General features: G+C 44.3%; 2 protein-coding genes across 4 annotated transcripts in view; one reads left to right on the forward strand and one right to left on the reverse strand.

Annotated features, from left to right (window-relative positions):
- Positions 1-2,635, forward strand: part of UGDH (UDP-glucose 6-dehydrogenase) — a 47,565-nt gene extending 44,930 nt beyond the window's left edge. For both annotated transcript variants that reach the window (XM_069744581.1, XM_069744580.1), the window contains exon 12: positions 1,295-2,635. In XM_069744581.1, the coding sequence (XP_069600682.1) occupies positions 1,295-1,405 (111 nt within the window). In that variant the 3' untranslated portion in view covers positions 1,406-2,635. The remainder of the gene's footprint in view (positions 1-1,294) is intronic.
- The window catches only part of LIAS (lipoic acid synthetase), a 196,097-nt gene that overhangs the window by 120,717 nt on the left and 57,775 nt on the right, over positions 1-17,605 (reverse strand). The window contains exons 10-11 of one of the 2 annotated variants that reach the window (XM_069744584.1): positions 7,159-7,270; positions 4,211-4,408 (exon numbers count right to left, since the gene is read on the reverse strand). In XM_069744584.1, the coding sequence (XP_069600685.1) occupies positions 4,356-4,408; positions 7,159-7,270 (165 nt within the window). In that variant the 3' untranslated portion in view covers positions 4,211-4,355. Of the gene's footprint in view, positions 1-4,210; positions 4,409-7,158; positions 7,271-17,605 lie in introns of those variants that run through there. The other variant, XM_069744585.1, reaches the window with a different exon arrangement.

Raw genomic sequence — 17,605 nt, forward strand, 5'->3', positions numbered from 1 at the left:
GGACGGATACCTGGCGCTGCTCATACAAGGAGGTCTATGGGTCCGTGTGCCCTATTCTGCATGTAGAAAGCCCTTGTGTGATGCCATTTAGGCTTTGTGCCGCCTGCCGTGCGATTAGCAGACATGTGTAAGTGCTGGATCTCCGGCTCAGCGATCAATGACCCGGGCACCAGGCCTCTTTTCTTGTAGACACAATCCAGGATTTCCTTTTGACTCATAGAAGGGTAAACTCCCCCCAAGTTGTGAAATTGATGCAATCGGTCACTGCCACAGCCAGACCGCATCCTCGGATATCACTATCGGTAATGTCCGATCTACACTGGTGCCGGTCGTATACACGCAGCTTTTCTAAATTAAACGCTTATAAATTGAGACATGAGAAATTCATCCCGTGGGCGACGCAGACTGTGAACCTTGGGTGCAGCCATACAGACATTCTGCAATAAGGACATTGGTGACCTCAGGGAGTAGGAGACGTTCTGGTTGTTCCTCTCAGCGTGACTCATACTGAAGAGTCAGAACGGACGTTCCAGCCTTCCCTACATTAGCTACATGTATAAAAATATGTAGTTTGTCTTTATATATCCAGGGAGCTGCAGTGAGACCCATACTTCTAAGGCCACATGCGGTATTTTACATCAGTATTTGTAAGTGAAAGCCAGGAGTGGGTGATAAATACAGAAGTGGTGACGTGTCTCTATTATACTTCTGTTACATTTGTTTTGGCCACAAATACTGGAAGTGTGAACGTGGCCTCAGTGCAGCACAACATCCTTAGTATGCACTGACACCTAATGGCCAAAAGCTGGAACTGCGCTCAGTCAACAAATCTCATTATGTCATATAGCTAATAACGTGAGGGCGACCCTGTACAAAGTGTACAGTACTGCACATCTAGTTTTCAGTATACCTAGAAGGAACGCCAACTTTTTTTTTTTTTAATTATTATTATTATTATTATATATTATTATTATTATTATACAAACTAGTTCAGACAATATCGATGGTTCTCCATTCCAACTTAGTTTTGCATGTTCCCTTTTATTTACACCTGGTGCTAGTTTGGGGCAGGAAAGCTGTGGTCGGTCTGAAAATCGCGGTTTGTACATGGCCCACAAAACGTGTACTTGTGAAATATTTTTTCTTTTTAGTAGTCTATTGGCAGCCATCATCACAAATGATTGTGTTTCAAACTTCCCAAGTTGTAATTTTTATTTTTTTTTATTTTTTTTTTGCACATTTTTTTTTGCCATTTAAATATTCTTATAATATTTAACTTTTTTTTTATTTACAGGTTGAGACCATCGGGAAAAAGGTGGCTTCCAAGAGGATCCCTTTTACACCAACAGCTGACATGCCCAAGATCAGCCTCGGGGATGTGCCCCTCAAGAAGGCCAGAGTATAAAGCTACTGGGTGGGGAAGGGTTAAGGATATTTATTATTGTATATAGGTCTTTTGAGACTGGAAATAACGCCTATTGAAGTATAAATCCTGCCCTGAGGAAGGCGTCGCGTGAACACAATTGTATATGGACTCGTGGCTGATCCAGGAGCGCTCTACACCTCCAGGAGCGGTCTACACCTCCAGGAGCGCTCTACACCTCCAGGAGCGGTCCACACCTCCAGGAGCGGTCTACACCTCCAGGAGCGCTCTACACCTCCAGGAGCGGTCTACACCTCCAGGAGCGGTCTACACCTCCAGGAGCGGTCCACACCTCCCAGGAGCGGTTTACACCTCCAGGAGCGGTTTACACCTCCAGGAGCGGTCTACACCTCCAGGAGCGGTCTACACCTCCAGGAGCGGTCTACACCTCCAGGAGCGGTCTACACCTCCAGGAGCGGTCTACACCTCCAGGAGCGGTCCACACCTCCAGGAGCGGTCCTCACCTCCCAGGAGCGGTTTACACCTCCAGGAGCGGTCTACACCTCCAGGAGCGGTCTACACCTCCAGGAGCGGTCTACACCTCCCAGGAGCGGTCTACACCTCCAGGAGCGGTCTACACCTCCAGGAGCGGTCTACACCTCCAGGAGCGGTCTACACCTCTAGGAGCGGTCTACACCTCCAGGAGCGGTCTACACCTCCAGGATTCGGCCAGCCTTAGTGTTACATTTTCTTGTCTTACTGCAGGTGCGGAGAACTTGGTTGATTCTCAATGTCCCCAATAGATAACGTATTTGTAAACTATTACACTTCCGACCAAACAATCATTTTTACTATTTTTGTAAAACTACAGAATATAATCACTTTATCCATTGAAGTTTCATGGCCTCTGTATAAAGGCTCTGCAGTAACGCATTACATCACCGCGGATTTTGTGCATTATTTTTCTACGTGGTTATTTATAAGGGACACTTTTGAATCAGATATATTTTTTTTTTTTTTTTGGAACATTTTTATATTTTTATAAATCGGCGATCACAGATCATACTTGTTCTGTTCGTGCACTTAGTGACTGCTTGGGGAATGGGCATCCAAAAAAATATATATATTTTTTTTTTCAAAACTTTCAATATGTAGGCATCATGTTTTAAAAATTTTATACTTGAAATACATGTATTATTGCAACTTGGTACAACTTTAAGAACTTTTGTTTTGTTTTTTTTTTACAATATTTGAATTGCAGGCATTTTAGACAAAAAAAAAAAAAAAAAAAAAATATATATATATATATATATATATATATATATATATATATATATATATATATATATATATATATTATATATATTTTTTTTTTTTTGCAATTGTGTCATTAAAAGTTTTGCAAGGTTTGGCTTTTATAGATTTGTTTCCCTGCACATTCTACTTTGATGTGGTCATAAATCGGCTGAGAAGAGCTCAGAAAAAAAAAAAGTTTCAAACTCTCCTGTCAGACGGTTAGAACGAGCTCACTGAACGCTTGTCAGTTAACTCTTTCTGTACACAATGCAACACAAACGCTATAGAAGTTAGACGGTGCCAAATTTTTAATGAAACCCATTGCTCAAAAAAAAATTTTTCACCCCAAATACATGCATTTATGTATTAATTTTATCCTCTTCAGGTGAAGAACCCCTGTAATAAAATTGTACACATGGTTGCATGTGGAAACAGATAGGGTGGCAATATGTGCAATAAAAAGGCCAGCGTCCTCTGAAGGGCTTACGGGATATGGCAGACCAATATTGTAAGTTTTTACTATGTAAAGGGAATGTATCTTTTTTATATATATTTTTTTTTCCTAATAAGTCGTTTTCCAGGACTTCAATACTGATGACCTATTCTAATGACAGGCAATAAATATCATGTTGTTGGGGGGGATCTAACCGCTGGCACCAACACCAAGCAGCTGATTAAAGGGGGCGCAGCAATCCAGGAGGAAATGGTTTTAATGCTAGAAGTTAAGATGTTTGATTGTTTGGAGTAGGAGAGTCACTGGTAATGCGGTTTTATGTCTCATGTTCAATTGTTATACTTTGAAAGAAAAATGTGATTTCGAAAATAAAAAATTCCATCAATAATTTTGTCGTTTGTCCCATTTTTGGTGAACTTAATGACTCAAGGTGAGTTTATGTGGCGACACGTTCCATCTGATGTGACAGGCAATGCTTTGCTACTCATGCAAGTCATTGGGCAGGGAGGGGGAGGGGGTGAGATGTGACCACTTACCTCAATGGTGGATTCAGTGTTATTTATGAGGTCGTTATAAACTTGTCTCATAATAATTGAGTGACTGAGAAATGATCCTACAGGACAAGCGGGCTCATCCTAATAGGAGGTTTGGGGTGAAAATTGCAAGAATTCTTTTCAATATAAAGAAAAATTGTGCTGATCACAAATTAATTCCAAACACAATGAAAATAAAGGATAAAAAAAAACCTTCTTCTGTATAGTTGTGTGCATAGAGGAGGAATGCTATAATAGAGAGGACATTTAATAAAAAAAAAAAATGCAGTAGATCCAGTTTCATTTAACTTTATTATGGAGTCCAAGAATATCCTTGTGTTATGATGACAGTAATTTTATTTTCTTAAATATTTATAATAAAATAATGTAAATCATCTAGTAGGTCACACAGAAAAAGCAAAACTTCCGACAGTAGTGGAATAAAGTTTCATCTGCGATCTGATTGGCTGACAGAGGACTCCTCCCCTGCGGGCTTGCTCCTGCTGAAGTCTTCATTATATCTTTAGACTTTTAAAGGTTTGAATTAAATTAAATGTTTCTTTACAATCAGAAGCATCAGGAAGCTTCCAGCCGATATTCCCAAACCTTCTCAGCTCGCCCCACGTTGTACCGCACCATAGGGCACATTATCGATGGCTACTAATGAGCTCACATTCATTTCTAAGCCCATATCGTTCCACACTAACGTTTATACGGCTTTTATTTTCCTTTTCTGAACCAAATTTTTCAAGACGAATTCACCTAAATGTAACGAAAAATTTACGCAATATTAGCAAATTTGCAAAATAAAGCCCCTATAAAAAAAAATTACACGACAAGTACTTTTTTCGCCGTGCTCGGATAATATGTTTGAGTCCCCGCGGCTGTTTGACAGCCACAATACATACAGGGATTAACGGTTTGTTAGGCAGTGCCAGTATGTGTTGCAGCTGTTGGACAGCCATGAGACATGCAGCCGTGGGGACTCCTAGCACACAAGCATGCTCAGATAACACCTCTGATAACTGAGCACATTCGCTCATCATTAATTAAGAGGCATACATCTTAAATTCTGGAGTAAAAACTTTGAATTGGGCCCTTGATGTTTAAGTTGAAATTGATGGTTCCCTGCAAAATTAAATGAATGTTTACAGAGTTATTCTTGGAATTGTAAGCCATCTCCAATCCACAAGAGACGGCTTGCTGATCACTGGGGATCCCAACAGTGGGGTGATGCAGAGCCCTATCAAATGGTGCGTGCTCATCCTCCACTTCTATCCTTGTCTATGTGACTGCTGGAGAAAGTACAGCAGGCCTATAGACAATGAACAGAGGTATGTGCACCTTATCGCAGAGTTCTGCTCCCTCTCAATAGTTGTGGCCGCCAGCAATCAGTACCTTATCTCCTACCTCACAGATGGTGGAAAACTTTAAATTCTCGCAATCTGTAAAAAGCAGCCACTGCGGATTCTTGTGGTTTTGGACATGAACCCATCACTCTATTTTCAAAGTATTTCATGAAGTGGCATCTATGGCCGTTAGTTCCCATGTAGAGTAGTGGCCAACCCCTTTAACTTTTGCAAACTCAGGCTATGTGCACACGTTGAGAATCTGCAGTGGATTTTTCTGCATTAAAAAATCAGTGTTACGTTTTAATAATTATGTGCATTTTTTTTCCCTCCAATTGTTTGAATTGGTGAAAAATACTTCAAAAGCTCATAACAAATTGACATGCTGCAACATTGAAAAAAAAAAAAAGCTTTTATGCTAAAAATCCACAAGGAAAAAAAAATAGTTTGCATTAATTTACTGTCAGGGCAATGGACGTCAAAGTCAAATACACAGAGGCGCAGATTAAAAGCTTGGACAGAGTCGTGGGCCGACCTTGATATTTATTCAAAAATGTCACAATTGAGGAAGGTTCTACTTACCAAATATAACTATGAACTTTTTCATATGGAAGCAAACCTTAAAGTGGTCGCCCCACAAACAAAGTACATTTTTATTAATAGATCTTCGAATAAAATATTGTAATATTATAATACGTTATGTAAGAGCAGTAAAAAGCATGTGGCCTAATCTAATTATGAAATAATGAAGGCCAAAAAACCTTACAGATAATAAAGTGTGATGCAAACAAAAGTGCCCCCAAACACAGTATGATACCCCCACAGTGAATTTCTCCACACGCACGGTATGGTGATCCTACTGTACCCCCTCAATTCCCCCGACAAAGAATGGTGACCCCATTACAGTATGGTTCTCCACCTGTAATCCCCACACAGCCCTCCATGCCAGGGTTGTGCAGTTGGTAAGTCAAACCTCTGACTACGACTCCTCAATTTACCCAACCACACAGCACTGGTCACTACTGAGCGTGTGCATAACGTGCCGCACAGATTCATCTCCACTCCAGCCCCACAGCACTGGTCACTACTGAGCATGTGCATAACGTGCCGCACAGATTCATCTCCACTCCAGCCCCACAGCACTGGTCACTACTGAGCGTGTGCATAACGTGCAGCACAGATTCATCTCCACTCCAGCCCCACAGCACTGGTCACTACTGAGCATGTGCATAACGTGCCGCACAGATTCATCTCCACTCCAGCCCCACAGCACTGGTCACTACTGAGCATGTACATAACGTGCAGCACATTCATCTCCACAACGACCCCACAGCACTGATCACTACTGAGAATGTACATAAAGTGTCAGCTTTACAGGCCAAATATACTCACCCTGAGGGCCAGATTTGGCCCCCTAGCCAAAGTCTGACATATATGTATTAGGGTATGTGCCACATTAAGTATTTGGCGCAGATATTTCTGCACCATTTCTAGATCTCTTGGCATAAACACACTTTTTTAATGCATTTTTGACGTGTTTTTGGTGCAGATTTTTTTGCCCCACCCATTAAATCTGCAAGTTAAAAATAAGCAATGCGTGCATGAGACTTCAAGATTCTGATTCACTTGGCTGGAATCAGGAAACCCTTCAGGTCTTGCGACAAATCTGCACAGAAAAAAAAAGCAAAAACTGCGACAAATCCGCAACGCGTGTACATGCCATTACTGTAAAATGTTAATTTTTTGTGTGGAAAAAACAGCACAAATGCAACACAGGGTTTAATGGAAGAACATTCATTTCAGGCATGCTGATATTATATGTGAAAAACATTTAAAATGTAACATGCTGAAGATTCCATCACAGTGCTAGCTATAAAAGCTGGGATACAGAGATGTAGCCCGCCCTTCAGATCAACTCGCACCATGTAATTCCTCATTTCTGCTATGGGGGCAGTATAGGGAAATTATACACTGGCTGCTTGCTTCTCGTGCAGATTACAGCTGATCTCTAAGATCCAGCACTGGGATGCCATGTGATCTACTTGTTTCCAACAAATCTGACACTCCTTAATCATTACTATTGTCTCAAAAGTGCAATAAACATAAGATGGGCATTTGGTAACAATGCCAAGAGGTATAACCTAAAGAAATGCAAAGGCATACCTGCTTTGTAAGAGGACCGGACCAGAGGACCACTGGCGGTGTACAGGAATCCTAGCTCGTTGCCTATTTTTTCCCAATGCTTAAACTTTTCAGGTGTGACATATTCTTCAACCTGCAGAAAAACAAGTCAAATCATCAGATATTAAAATAAAAATGTATCTAGATTATTATTAGCTATTCAAACCTTAAAACAGGATTTTTGGTTGCTTACCATAAAATCTGTTTCTCGGAGCCTTCATTGGGGGACACAGGAACCATGGGTGTATGCTGCTGCCACTAGGAGGCTGACACTATGCAAATAAAAAAGTTAGCTCCTCCTCTGCAGTGTACACCCCACCGACAGGAAGTAGGATATTCAGTTAATGAGAAAGCAGTAGGAGAAGCAACGTGTAAAAGAGTAAGAATAATATAATAATAATAATAAACTTTATCTATATAGTGCCAACAAATTCCACGGCGCTCCACAGATTAACAGTTTCAAACACTCAAAGAGTGTTCAAAGAACTCAAACGTAAACAGTAAACAGAGCTGTTCAACTTGGGAGGGTGCTGTGTCCCCCAATGAAGGCTCCGAGAAACAGATTTTACGGTAAGCAACCAAAAATCCTGTTTTCTCTATCGCCTTTCATTGGGGGACACAGGAACCATGGGACGTCCCAAATCAGTCCCTAGGGTGGGAAAAACAGACTTTCATCAGGTCCGAGGACTCACCACTGCCGCCTGCAGGATCCTTCTGCCCAGGCTGGCGTCCGCCGAAGCATAGGTATGGACCTTGTAAAGTTCAGCGAAACGTGTGGATGGAAAACCAGGTTGCCGCTTAGCAAAGCCGTCGGCCAAAGCCCTGTGACGTACCGCACAGGAAGCGCCGACTGCCCGGGTAGAGTGAGCCTTTATCTCTGGAGGGGTGTCAAGGTGATAGAGTGAAAGATTGAAGAAGTTGTGGATTGGGGGCGGCTGAGAGAAAGGGATAGGAGACGCAGCCTCTGTGATATTGTACACGTTGGTAATTAAGACGTCCCAAGTGGGGGGACCACCAGAATCACATTGGTAATTAAGATGTCCCAAGTGGGGGGACCACCAGAATCACATTGGTAATGAAGACGTCCCAAGTGGGGGGGACCACCAGAATCTCAGTGGAGGGGTCTCACTAGGAGACCGCCTCCCAATGTTTAGAATATCGTGACGGGGCAGACTGTAATCACTGGTGTTCAGGTTAGGGAAAAATATTGAGCGCGAGGCTCTTTATTCATAACACGTCGAGCGCGAGGCTCCGTGTTAGGACACACGTGTTGCTGTCGCTGTCAGCGGCCTGCTGCAGAAGGGCGTAGTATTCTGTGAGTCATGTTGCGTCTCTTATAGCAGAAGAAGTCCGTGCCCCACGAGTTAAGCGAGGATGCTGTGGAAGTCAAGACAATAGTAGAGTCACGGGAGGGCAAGGAGGCAGTCAAGAATGTTGAGAGGTTGTACAAGCATGAAGGATTGCCCTCGACAGGGAGATTGCAGCCGTCTACACGGCACCATCTCATGGAGAACAAAAGGGGCATGTTGAAAGAGAAAGGACTGTTAGAACAAGCGCAAGCTCATCTGCGAGTTGCGCGAGGTTTAAAGAACGAGGAAAAAAAAAAAAAAGGTTGATGGAGAGGAAAGATGAAAGGATGCAGAGCCCGTGTTTGGTTATAAAATACCTCAATCATTAGTTTTTCTAGGGTGTTCTGGCATATGAGTTGTGTGAAGGTTTTGTAGAAATGAATTAAGTCTGAGAACTGCTGTATTTCGTTACTCTGTGGGGTTTTCCGAGACACCCGATGGGAGGGGTCAAACAGCTGCGCTGTGCCTTTTTTCTTTGTGTTGAGGAATGCTGTAAATTCTTATCTCTGTGTTTATAGCTGATGGGAGGGGTGAACCCCTGCGCGAATTGTTTCTGATTTCTTCTCTTTGTGCTGCGGGCCAGAGAAAGGGGGGCCATGCAGCTGTGCTGAAGAATATGGTGGAGCTGTGTATATTCTGTCTTTGGGTCAGTACGCGCTGAGAGATTTGTGTTTAAAGCAATAGTACAATGTTGTATTGAATTAGAAAGAATTATTGTAAGTTTAAAATTAAATATGGTGTCCGGACGATGCATTAAAAGTAGTACAAAGTTTCCAGAAGAACTTAACCCATTCTGTATCAGCAGCTGCGCTCTGTAGCCCCCACCGCAGCTTGCAGCTTCAAGGACACAGCTCGCAGCTCCATTCCTTATCAGTGGCTCACTAGACTCCAGCTCCAGCCCCCCTCCCTTACACAAATCCAGTGTCATATTCCAATATTCATTTTGTGGCATAAAATGAAAGACAGATGCCACACACACGACTGGCACTGAGGCAGAATTGCCAATTTTAATCTCCCACTATTTTTTTATTTATGGGAGAATTGGCAAGAAATCAGGCCCACTGTTAGACTGTATGTTTTCTGTGGCACAAAATGAGAGACAGATGCCACACACAGGACTGGCACTGAGGCAGAATGGCCAATCTTAATCTCCCACTTTTTTTTTTTTTCTGGGAGAATAAAAAAAAAATCTGGCCCAGTATTACACACTAGGTTTTCTGTGGCACAAAATTAAAGACAAATGCCACACACACGACTGGCACTGAGGCAGAAATGCCAATCTTAATCTCCCACTTTTTTTGTAACTTTATTGTGGGAGAATTGTCAAGAAATCAGGCCCAGTGTTACACACTAGGTTTTCTGTGGCACAAAATAAAAGACAGATGCCACACATACGACTGGCACTGAGGCAGAATTGCCAATCTTAATCTCCCACTATTTTTTTTTTCCTGGGAGAATTTAAAAAAAATCTGGCCCAGTATTACACACTAAGTTTTCTGTGGCACAAAATTAGAGACAGATGGCACACACAGGACTGGCACTGAGGCAGAAATGCCAATCTTAATCTCCCACTTTTTTTTGTAACTTTATTGTAGGAGAATAGTCAAGAAATGAGACCCAGTGTTACACACTAGGTTTTCTGTGGCACAAAATTAGAGACAGATGCCACACAGCACTGGCACTGAGGCAGAATTGCCAATCTTAATCTCCCACTATTTTTTTTTATTTATGGGAGAATTGGCAAGAAATCAGGCCCACTGTTAGACTGTATGTTTTCTGTGCCAGAAAATGAGACACAGATGCCACACACAGGACTGCCACTGATGCAGATTTGTCAATTTTAATCTGCACCTTTTTTTTTTTTCTTCAGGGAGACTAGTGAATAAATCTGGGCCACTGTATTAGGGTATGTGCACACGTCTGCATTTTTAGCGTTTTTTTTGCGGAATTTCGCAATAAAAACGCTATAAAATCGCTAAAAAAACGCAAACATTATGCATCCTATCATTTAGAATGCATTCTGCATTTTTTGTGCATGTTTGCGTTTTGTTCCGCAAAAAAAAAACGCATATCGCAAAAAATCCGGACAAGTTCATTATTTTTGCGGATTTCCCATCAAATTGGAGTGTCTGGAAAAAAACGCAAAAAATCCGCAAAAAAACGCGTCAAAAACGCGCAAATTCCGCGCTATAAAAGCATGCGGATTTCTGGCAGAATTCTCAGGATTTTGTCAGGAAAAAATCCTGACGTGTGCACATACCCTTAGAGTATATTTTCTGTGGCAAAAAGTGGCTTGAAGAGATATAACGAAGAAAAAAAAAAAAAAAAAAAAAGGGACTGTCCTACAATTACTATCTCCCTGCAGTAATCTCAGCAAAGTATGGCAGGCAGCAATAACAAGGAGTGGACTGCTGCACAAAAAAAGTCAAAAGTGTGGACAAACAAACAAGATAGCTGTGCAGAAAGGAAGGAGCAAAAGGATTTGTGCTTTGAAGAAAGCATTTGGTTTGCACAGCGGCGTACACACAGCAATGCAGCTATCAGGGAGCCTTCTAGGGCAGCCCAATGAGCTACAGCGCTGAGGGAAAAAAAATGTAGCCTCCAGTGTCCCTGCAAACAAAAGGTGGTGTTGGACAGTGGAAATCGCTACAGCACAAGCGGTTTGGGGGTTAATGTACCCTGCCTAACGCTATCCCTGCTTCTGACGAAGCGGCAGCAACCTCTCCCTATGCTCAGATCAGCAGCAGTAAGATGGCGGTCGGCGGGAACGCCTCTTTATAGCCCCTGTGACACCGCAGAAAGCAAGCCAATCACTGTAATGCCCTTCTCTAAGATGGTGGGGACTGAGACCAATGTCATCACGCTGCCCACACTGCGTCCACCTTCATTGGCTGAGAAATGGCGCTTTTCGCATCATTGAAACGCGACTTTGGCACGAAAGTCGCGTACCGCGTGGCCGACCCCACACAGGGATCGGGTCGGGTTTCATGAAACCCGACTTTGCCAAAAGTCGGCGACTTATGAAAATGACCAATCCGTTTCGCTCAACCCTAGTGTACGGAGAGCACGTACGGACCCCATAGTGTACGGAGAGCACGTACCGACCCCATAGTGTACGGAGAGCACGTACCGTCCCCATAGTGTACAGAGAGCACGTACCGACCCCATAGTGTACAGAGAGCACGTACCGACCCCATAGTGTACAGAGAGCACGTACCGACCCCATAGTGTACAGAGAGCACGTACCGACCCCATAGTGTACAGAGAGCACGTACCGACCCCATAGTGTACGGAGAGCACGTACCGACCCCATAGTGTACGGAGAGCACGTACCGACCCCATAGTGTACGGAGAGCACGTACCGACCCCATAGTGTACGGAGAGCACGTACCGACCCCATAGTGTACACAGTATCCCGTCAAAAATTAAAAACACACACATGCAAATATAACTTTATTAGAAAAAAATATGGGTCCCATATAATGCTCCAAACATAAAAAAAAATCAAATACTTCTCCTTTGTGGCCGCAGGACCGGACTTCCCAGCGTGGCTGTCTTGCCGCTCTCTGTACTGAGACTGTTTAGAACGGAGAACGTGCTGTATTGACGCCATCGTGCCCTCGGACCTGAAACATCACAGAGTCAGAAGGCATCGCAGCAGAGGTATGCCTATGGGGAGAGGTAAGTATTGCAAGTGCCGGGTCCCTGAGGAAGCGGGTGGGGGGCCCACTCGTGGATATTGGCACCAGGCTCCCATAGCGCTCTGGTGTCCCTGACAGCGAGTGGGCCCCCGCCTGCCCAGGGCCCCCCGCCTGCCCAGGGCCCGGCACTTGCCCAGGTGCACCGGGTACTAACATCACTGCTCATCAGAGTTGCTGGCTCCTGTCTTCGAGACCCAGCAAATCTGATGAATGGTAAAGATACTGATGTCACCGCTGCTCACAGCCGGCCGGTCTTGCGGAGTGCAGCGGCTCAGAACAGCAGTGATGTCAGTAACTATATCGCTCATCAGATTTGTCGGGTCTCACAGAGGGCAGCGATTCTGATGAGCGGTATAGTTACTAAAATCACCGCTGTTCAGAGCTGCCGGGTCTCACGGAGTGGGAGCCAGTAAGTCTGATGAGCAGTGACGTCAGTACCCGGCACCTGTGAACAGCAGTAACGTTACTTACTGCTATACACAGTCACCCTGCCTGGATTCGAGGAAAGCCATGGACTTGGACGGACCTGCTTGGGAACAAATTTTCTAATAAGTTGGCCCCATGCCCTCTCACAGCAAATTACAACCTCAGAGAACTCACACTGAGTCCTGTGTCCTCATTCCCTTGTACAGCTCCTCTGTCCCCTCCTCACACGGCTCCGTGCTGCAGCCCCCCGGTCCTCTCCTCACACGGCTCCATGCTGCAACTCCTCGGTCCTCTCCTCACACGGCTCCGTGCTGCAGCTCCTCGGTCCTCTCCTCACACGGCTCCATGCTGCAGCTCCTCGGTCCTCTCCTCACACGGCTCCATGCTGCAGCTCCTCTGTCCTCTCCTCACACGGCTCCATGCTGCAGCTCCTCGGTCCTCTCCTCACACGGCTCCATAGAGCAGCATTTCATTTCGGTTGTGGCTAAATCCAAGTCGGTTAGACAACCAGGATTTAGCTTTCTCACAGAGAGCCGGCTAAATCCAAGTCGGCAGATGGACCTGGTCCATTTGGCCAGTAGTTATAGTATTGACCCCTTCACAACGCATGATGTAGTTATATCATAAAAATTTAAGAAAAAAAAATATCACTTTTGCTCCATTTAAAAAAATAAATAGATTTGGAATTGACGTGTTCAGAAAGGTCTCACCAATCAAAATGTAAAATAATCTGACCAGTAAACAGTATAACGAGAAAAAAACTCGAAAACGCCATAATGACTTTTTTTTGGTTGCCGCAACATTGCAATAAAATGAAATAAAAGATGATCAAAACATGGTATGCACACCAAAATGGCATCAATAAGAACATCCCGCCAAAATAAAAAAAAAATCCCAAAGGCGATGTGGATGGAAAAATAAGTTATGGGCAGGAAAAAAAATGTAAAAAAAATGAAAATCGCCGGAGAGTTAAATCACTCCTAGGTGCATGCATGGAAAAAAATCTGTGGTTGTGTGATCTACAAGTTACGTCATATATCCTAAAAATATAAGAAAAAAAAATATTGCTTTTGCTCCATTAAAAAAAAAAAAAAAAAAAAAGGGAATTGGCATGTTCAGAAAGGTCTGACCAATCAAAATATAAAATAATCTGATCAGTAAACGGCATAACAAGAAAAAAAACTCAAAACACCATAAGTACGTTTTTTTTTTTGTCGCCGCAACATTGCAATAAAATGAAATAAGAGGTGATCAAAACATGTATCCGTGCCAAAATGGTATCAATAATAACATCCCGACAAAATTAAAAAAATCCCAACGGCGATGTGGATGGAAAAATAAGTTATGGGAAGGAAAAAAAATGTTAAAAAACGGAAAATCGCCCGAGGGTTAAAACACTCCTAGGTGCATGCACGGAAAAAATCTGTGGTCGTGTGATCTACAAAAATGATCACCAGTAAATAAAACGGGACACAGATGAGATTGGCACAGAATATTGTACACACTGGGATTAAGGGAAAAATTTGTGTGTATAAATGTCACATATAAATAAATGTGTGATCAGATGTCATATCTAGTCTGCGGCTCAAAAAAATCACATGACAGGATTCATATATATCTATACACAATAAGGGTCCTTCTGTCTACTGGGATTTAGCATTCTTATACTGAGCAGGCTAAATCCAAGTCAGCTAAAGGCCCTGGTCCCTCTGCCAACTAGGAAATAGCCGACTCAGTGTGAGAAAGCTAAATCCCAGTGCACAGAGGGACCAGGTCCTTTATAGACCCCCTCAAAATGACTTCAAATGAGATGTGGTCCCTAAAAAAAAAAGGTGTTTTAAAAATGAGAAATTGCTGCTCAACTTTTGAGGCCGGCGTCACACACAGCGTAAAACAATACGGTCCGTATATTACGGCCGTAATACGCTGAAAAGTCCCGAAAATAGTGGTCCGTAGCTCCTCCGTAGGCAGGGTGTGTCAGCGTTTTTTGCGCATGGCATCCTCCGTATGTAATCCGTATGGCATCCGTACTGCGTGGTTTTCTCGCAGGCTTGCAAAACCAACATACCGCTATAGAAGTGATCCATGTGTCCCAAAAAGAAAAAAAAATATATATATACTGTCTATATAGTAGACACATATATGTATATATATTAATATTTTTTCCAGCGCTATACAGCTTGAAAGCCGGTAATTCAATTACCGGCTTTTTCTTTCTCCTTCCTAAAACCCGGCATGATTTGAGACATGGTTTACATACAGTAAACCATGTCTTCTCTCCTTTTTTTTTGCAGATTCCACAATACTAATGTTAGTAGTGTGTATCTGCAAAATTTGGCCGTTCTATCTACTAAATTAAAGGGTTAAATGGCGGAAAAAATTGGCGTGGGCTCCCGCACAATTTTCTCCGCCAGAGTAGTAAAGCCAGTGACTGAGGGCAGATATTGTGGCACCCCTAGGGGTATTTGCCACAAAAATAGTTACTGACACTAAATACAAGTAATAAGATAGCAAAACTGCACTACCACCTCCGGCCAGAAGGGGGAGCTCCAGAGACTCCCCTTGATCCATTCTGGTCTGAGAGAAAAACTGGCAGTTGGGCTAAGGAGCTGAAAGTGAGAGGTCATACAGCTGAATTTCTAACAGCCCTATGACGGTTTCCAGGCCCAAATCACCAGCCTGAGGAGAAAAGGGACAGAGAAAAAGGACATTGTGAGAACCGGGTAGCATTAATCACTATCCAGAACAGGCGCAAAGACGGATACCGGATCCGTGGCTGTATTCATTATATATAATACAGCAACCGGAAAAACGTGAGGTGATATCAGCTTCACTAGGGCCGGACGCAGCAACAGACACAGAGTTCAGTGGTACTCCTGGAGGGGGTAAGCCGATAAAAGGACTCGGGTTGCCCGTCGAACCAGGACCCGGAGGAGACAGATTGGGCCGGCAGCCAGTTCACATACAGCAGCAGGGCCACACAGAAATTGCGTACAATAAGAGGCGAAGACCCCGGCAGGGTCAAAGTAACTCAGAGTTCCCATACAGACTCCGGTGACAGGATTGGTTGTAAATCCCTTTATGTTGAAGTAAACTGGTTAAACGTTTCAGTGCCTCAGACTTTCATTTGGACAATAGCTATCTATCCAGGATCAGGATCATCACCGCTGAGAGAACCTGCTGCTGATCAAGTAAGTGCCTGTTCCCTCATGATACCCCTTACACTGTGCATTGCCTGAGGCCACAGCACCGGGTCAAGCCACCCGTGACATCCCCCTCAAGAGACAGACCCCATTGGTCCGGTGCTGGGTATCCCGGTCTCCTGGGCGTCTCATTTGGCGTCACGAACAGGATTCAGCCAGCCCGTATACCGGGTATTGTGTGCCGTGATTGGAGCCCAAAACTGTGAAAACTTGGATGAAAAATCTTGAAAATTGACTTTATTAAAGAAAATTCCATTTCCCATTAAAAACTATTGAAAGTGACTTTTCCCCATTGGTTATAATGGAGTAAAGATGGCCGCCATCACCTCATAACCGTTAGGCACGAGACTGTTAATTGAGCTACGCCATTACCTGAGCCCCAGTCTGACTGAAAAACTTCAGAATCCGCCATTACAGAGCGCGCGGCGGGCGGGAGCAGCAGGGGGCGTGTCATTGTGGGCGGCACCAAGCTGAGCGCTCTGACGTCAGAGCAAGGGGAAAACCAATCCTGCTGCACAGCGGAACGAATCTACACTATCCCGACGGAAGCGGAGGACCGGAAGGGTCCGGATTAACTAAGGGGGCACAGTATGTCGCAGCACGGAGACGCCGCAGCATCCGGCGACGCTAATGCAGCTGAAAGACAGAGTGTCGATAGAGAGTCCGGTAGCGCAGCGGTGCAAGGAGTGGCGCCCATCATGCCAGTGCTGATGCCATATACCCCGGGTGGCCCATGGCTTCCAATGTATGAAGGTGAGCCTAATACCCTTGACGATTTCAGAGAAAAGATGTTGGCCCATTTTGACATGTTCCCCGTGGGTGAAGTTCAGCGTGTTAGTCTCCTGATGATGCAGTTAAGTGGCCATGCTAAGCGAGAAGTCACAGCATGGGCAGCTGATCTAAAAGGCACTGTTGAACGCATATTTGCTGGATTAAAAGCTACATTTGAAACCACTGCCAGCAGCAAAGCTAAAGTACGATTCTTTAATTGCAAACAAAAAGTTAATGAGGGCGTGAGAGACTTTGCCTTAAACCTGCAGGAAGCCCTTAAATCACTTACACTGGCTGAACCCATTTTTAACACCGGAGCGGATAAACTGCTAAGAGATCAATTTATTGAGGGACTCTACATCCCTTCTCACCGGGGGCATGTGAGCATGCTTGTTTTTAAGAACCCTGAATTGACATTTGCCCAATTAAAGGAGAGCGTTATACGTCTCCAGCTGGCAGAGGCACCTCGGGATCAGGAGCCTGCGCAACTCATGGCAGAGGCTCCTCAACAACATGGAGTACCAGTGACATCAGCTATGTCCGGGGCCATTGCTAAGCCCCTGGGGCCCAGTACTAATGAGGCTCTTCAACAAAAGCTTGACTCTTTAACTGATGTTGTTGCTTCAATGGCTAAAACCATGCAGGAGATGAGAGGACCCAAGATGGAGTTGGCAAACCGTAGAGAAGATGTTCCATGGATGAGACCCCGGAGATACCCGACATGGAGAGGACGACCCCGCGACCGCTACCAACCGGATGGACAGCCCATTTGCCGCCGTTGCCAGCAGCCAGGCCACTTTGCACGAGATTGTGATTTAAACGGGAATCCCCTGGGAATGCGGGCCGCTTCGCAGGAATGAACTTTCAAGGCCCAACACCCTGGCACGACAGGTACATCGGAGGACGACCCATTATCCCTATCGTGCTGGACGGAATGCCCCTCAACGCTTTGCTGGACACAGGTTCCCAGATTTCATCT

Source organism: Ranitomeya imitator, chromosome 1 (assembly GCF_032444005.1).
Source record: "Ranitomeya imitator isolate aRanImi1 chromosome 1, aRanImi1.pri, whole genome shotgun sequence".
Lineage (NCBI taxonomy): Eukaryota > Metazoa > Chordata > Amphibia > Anura > Dendrobatidae > Ranitomeya > Ranitomeya imitator.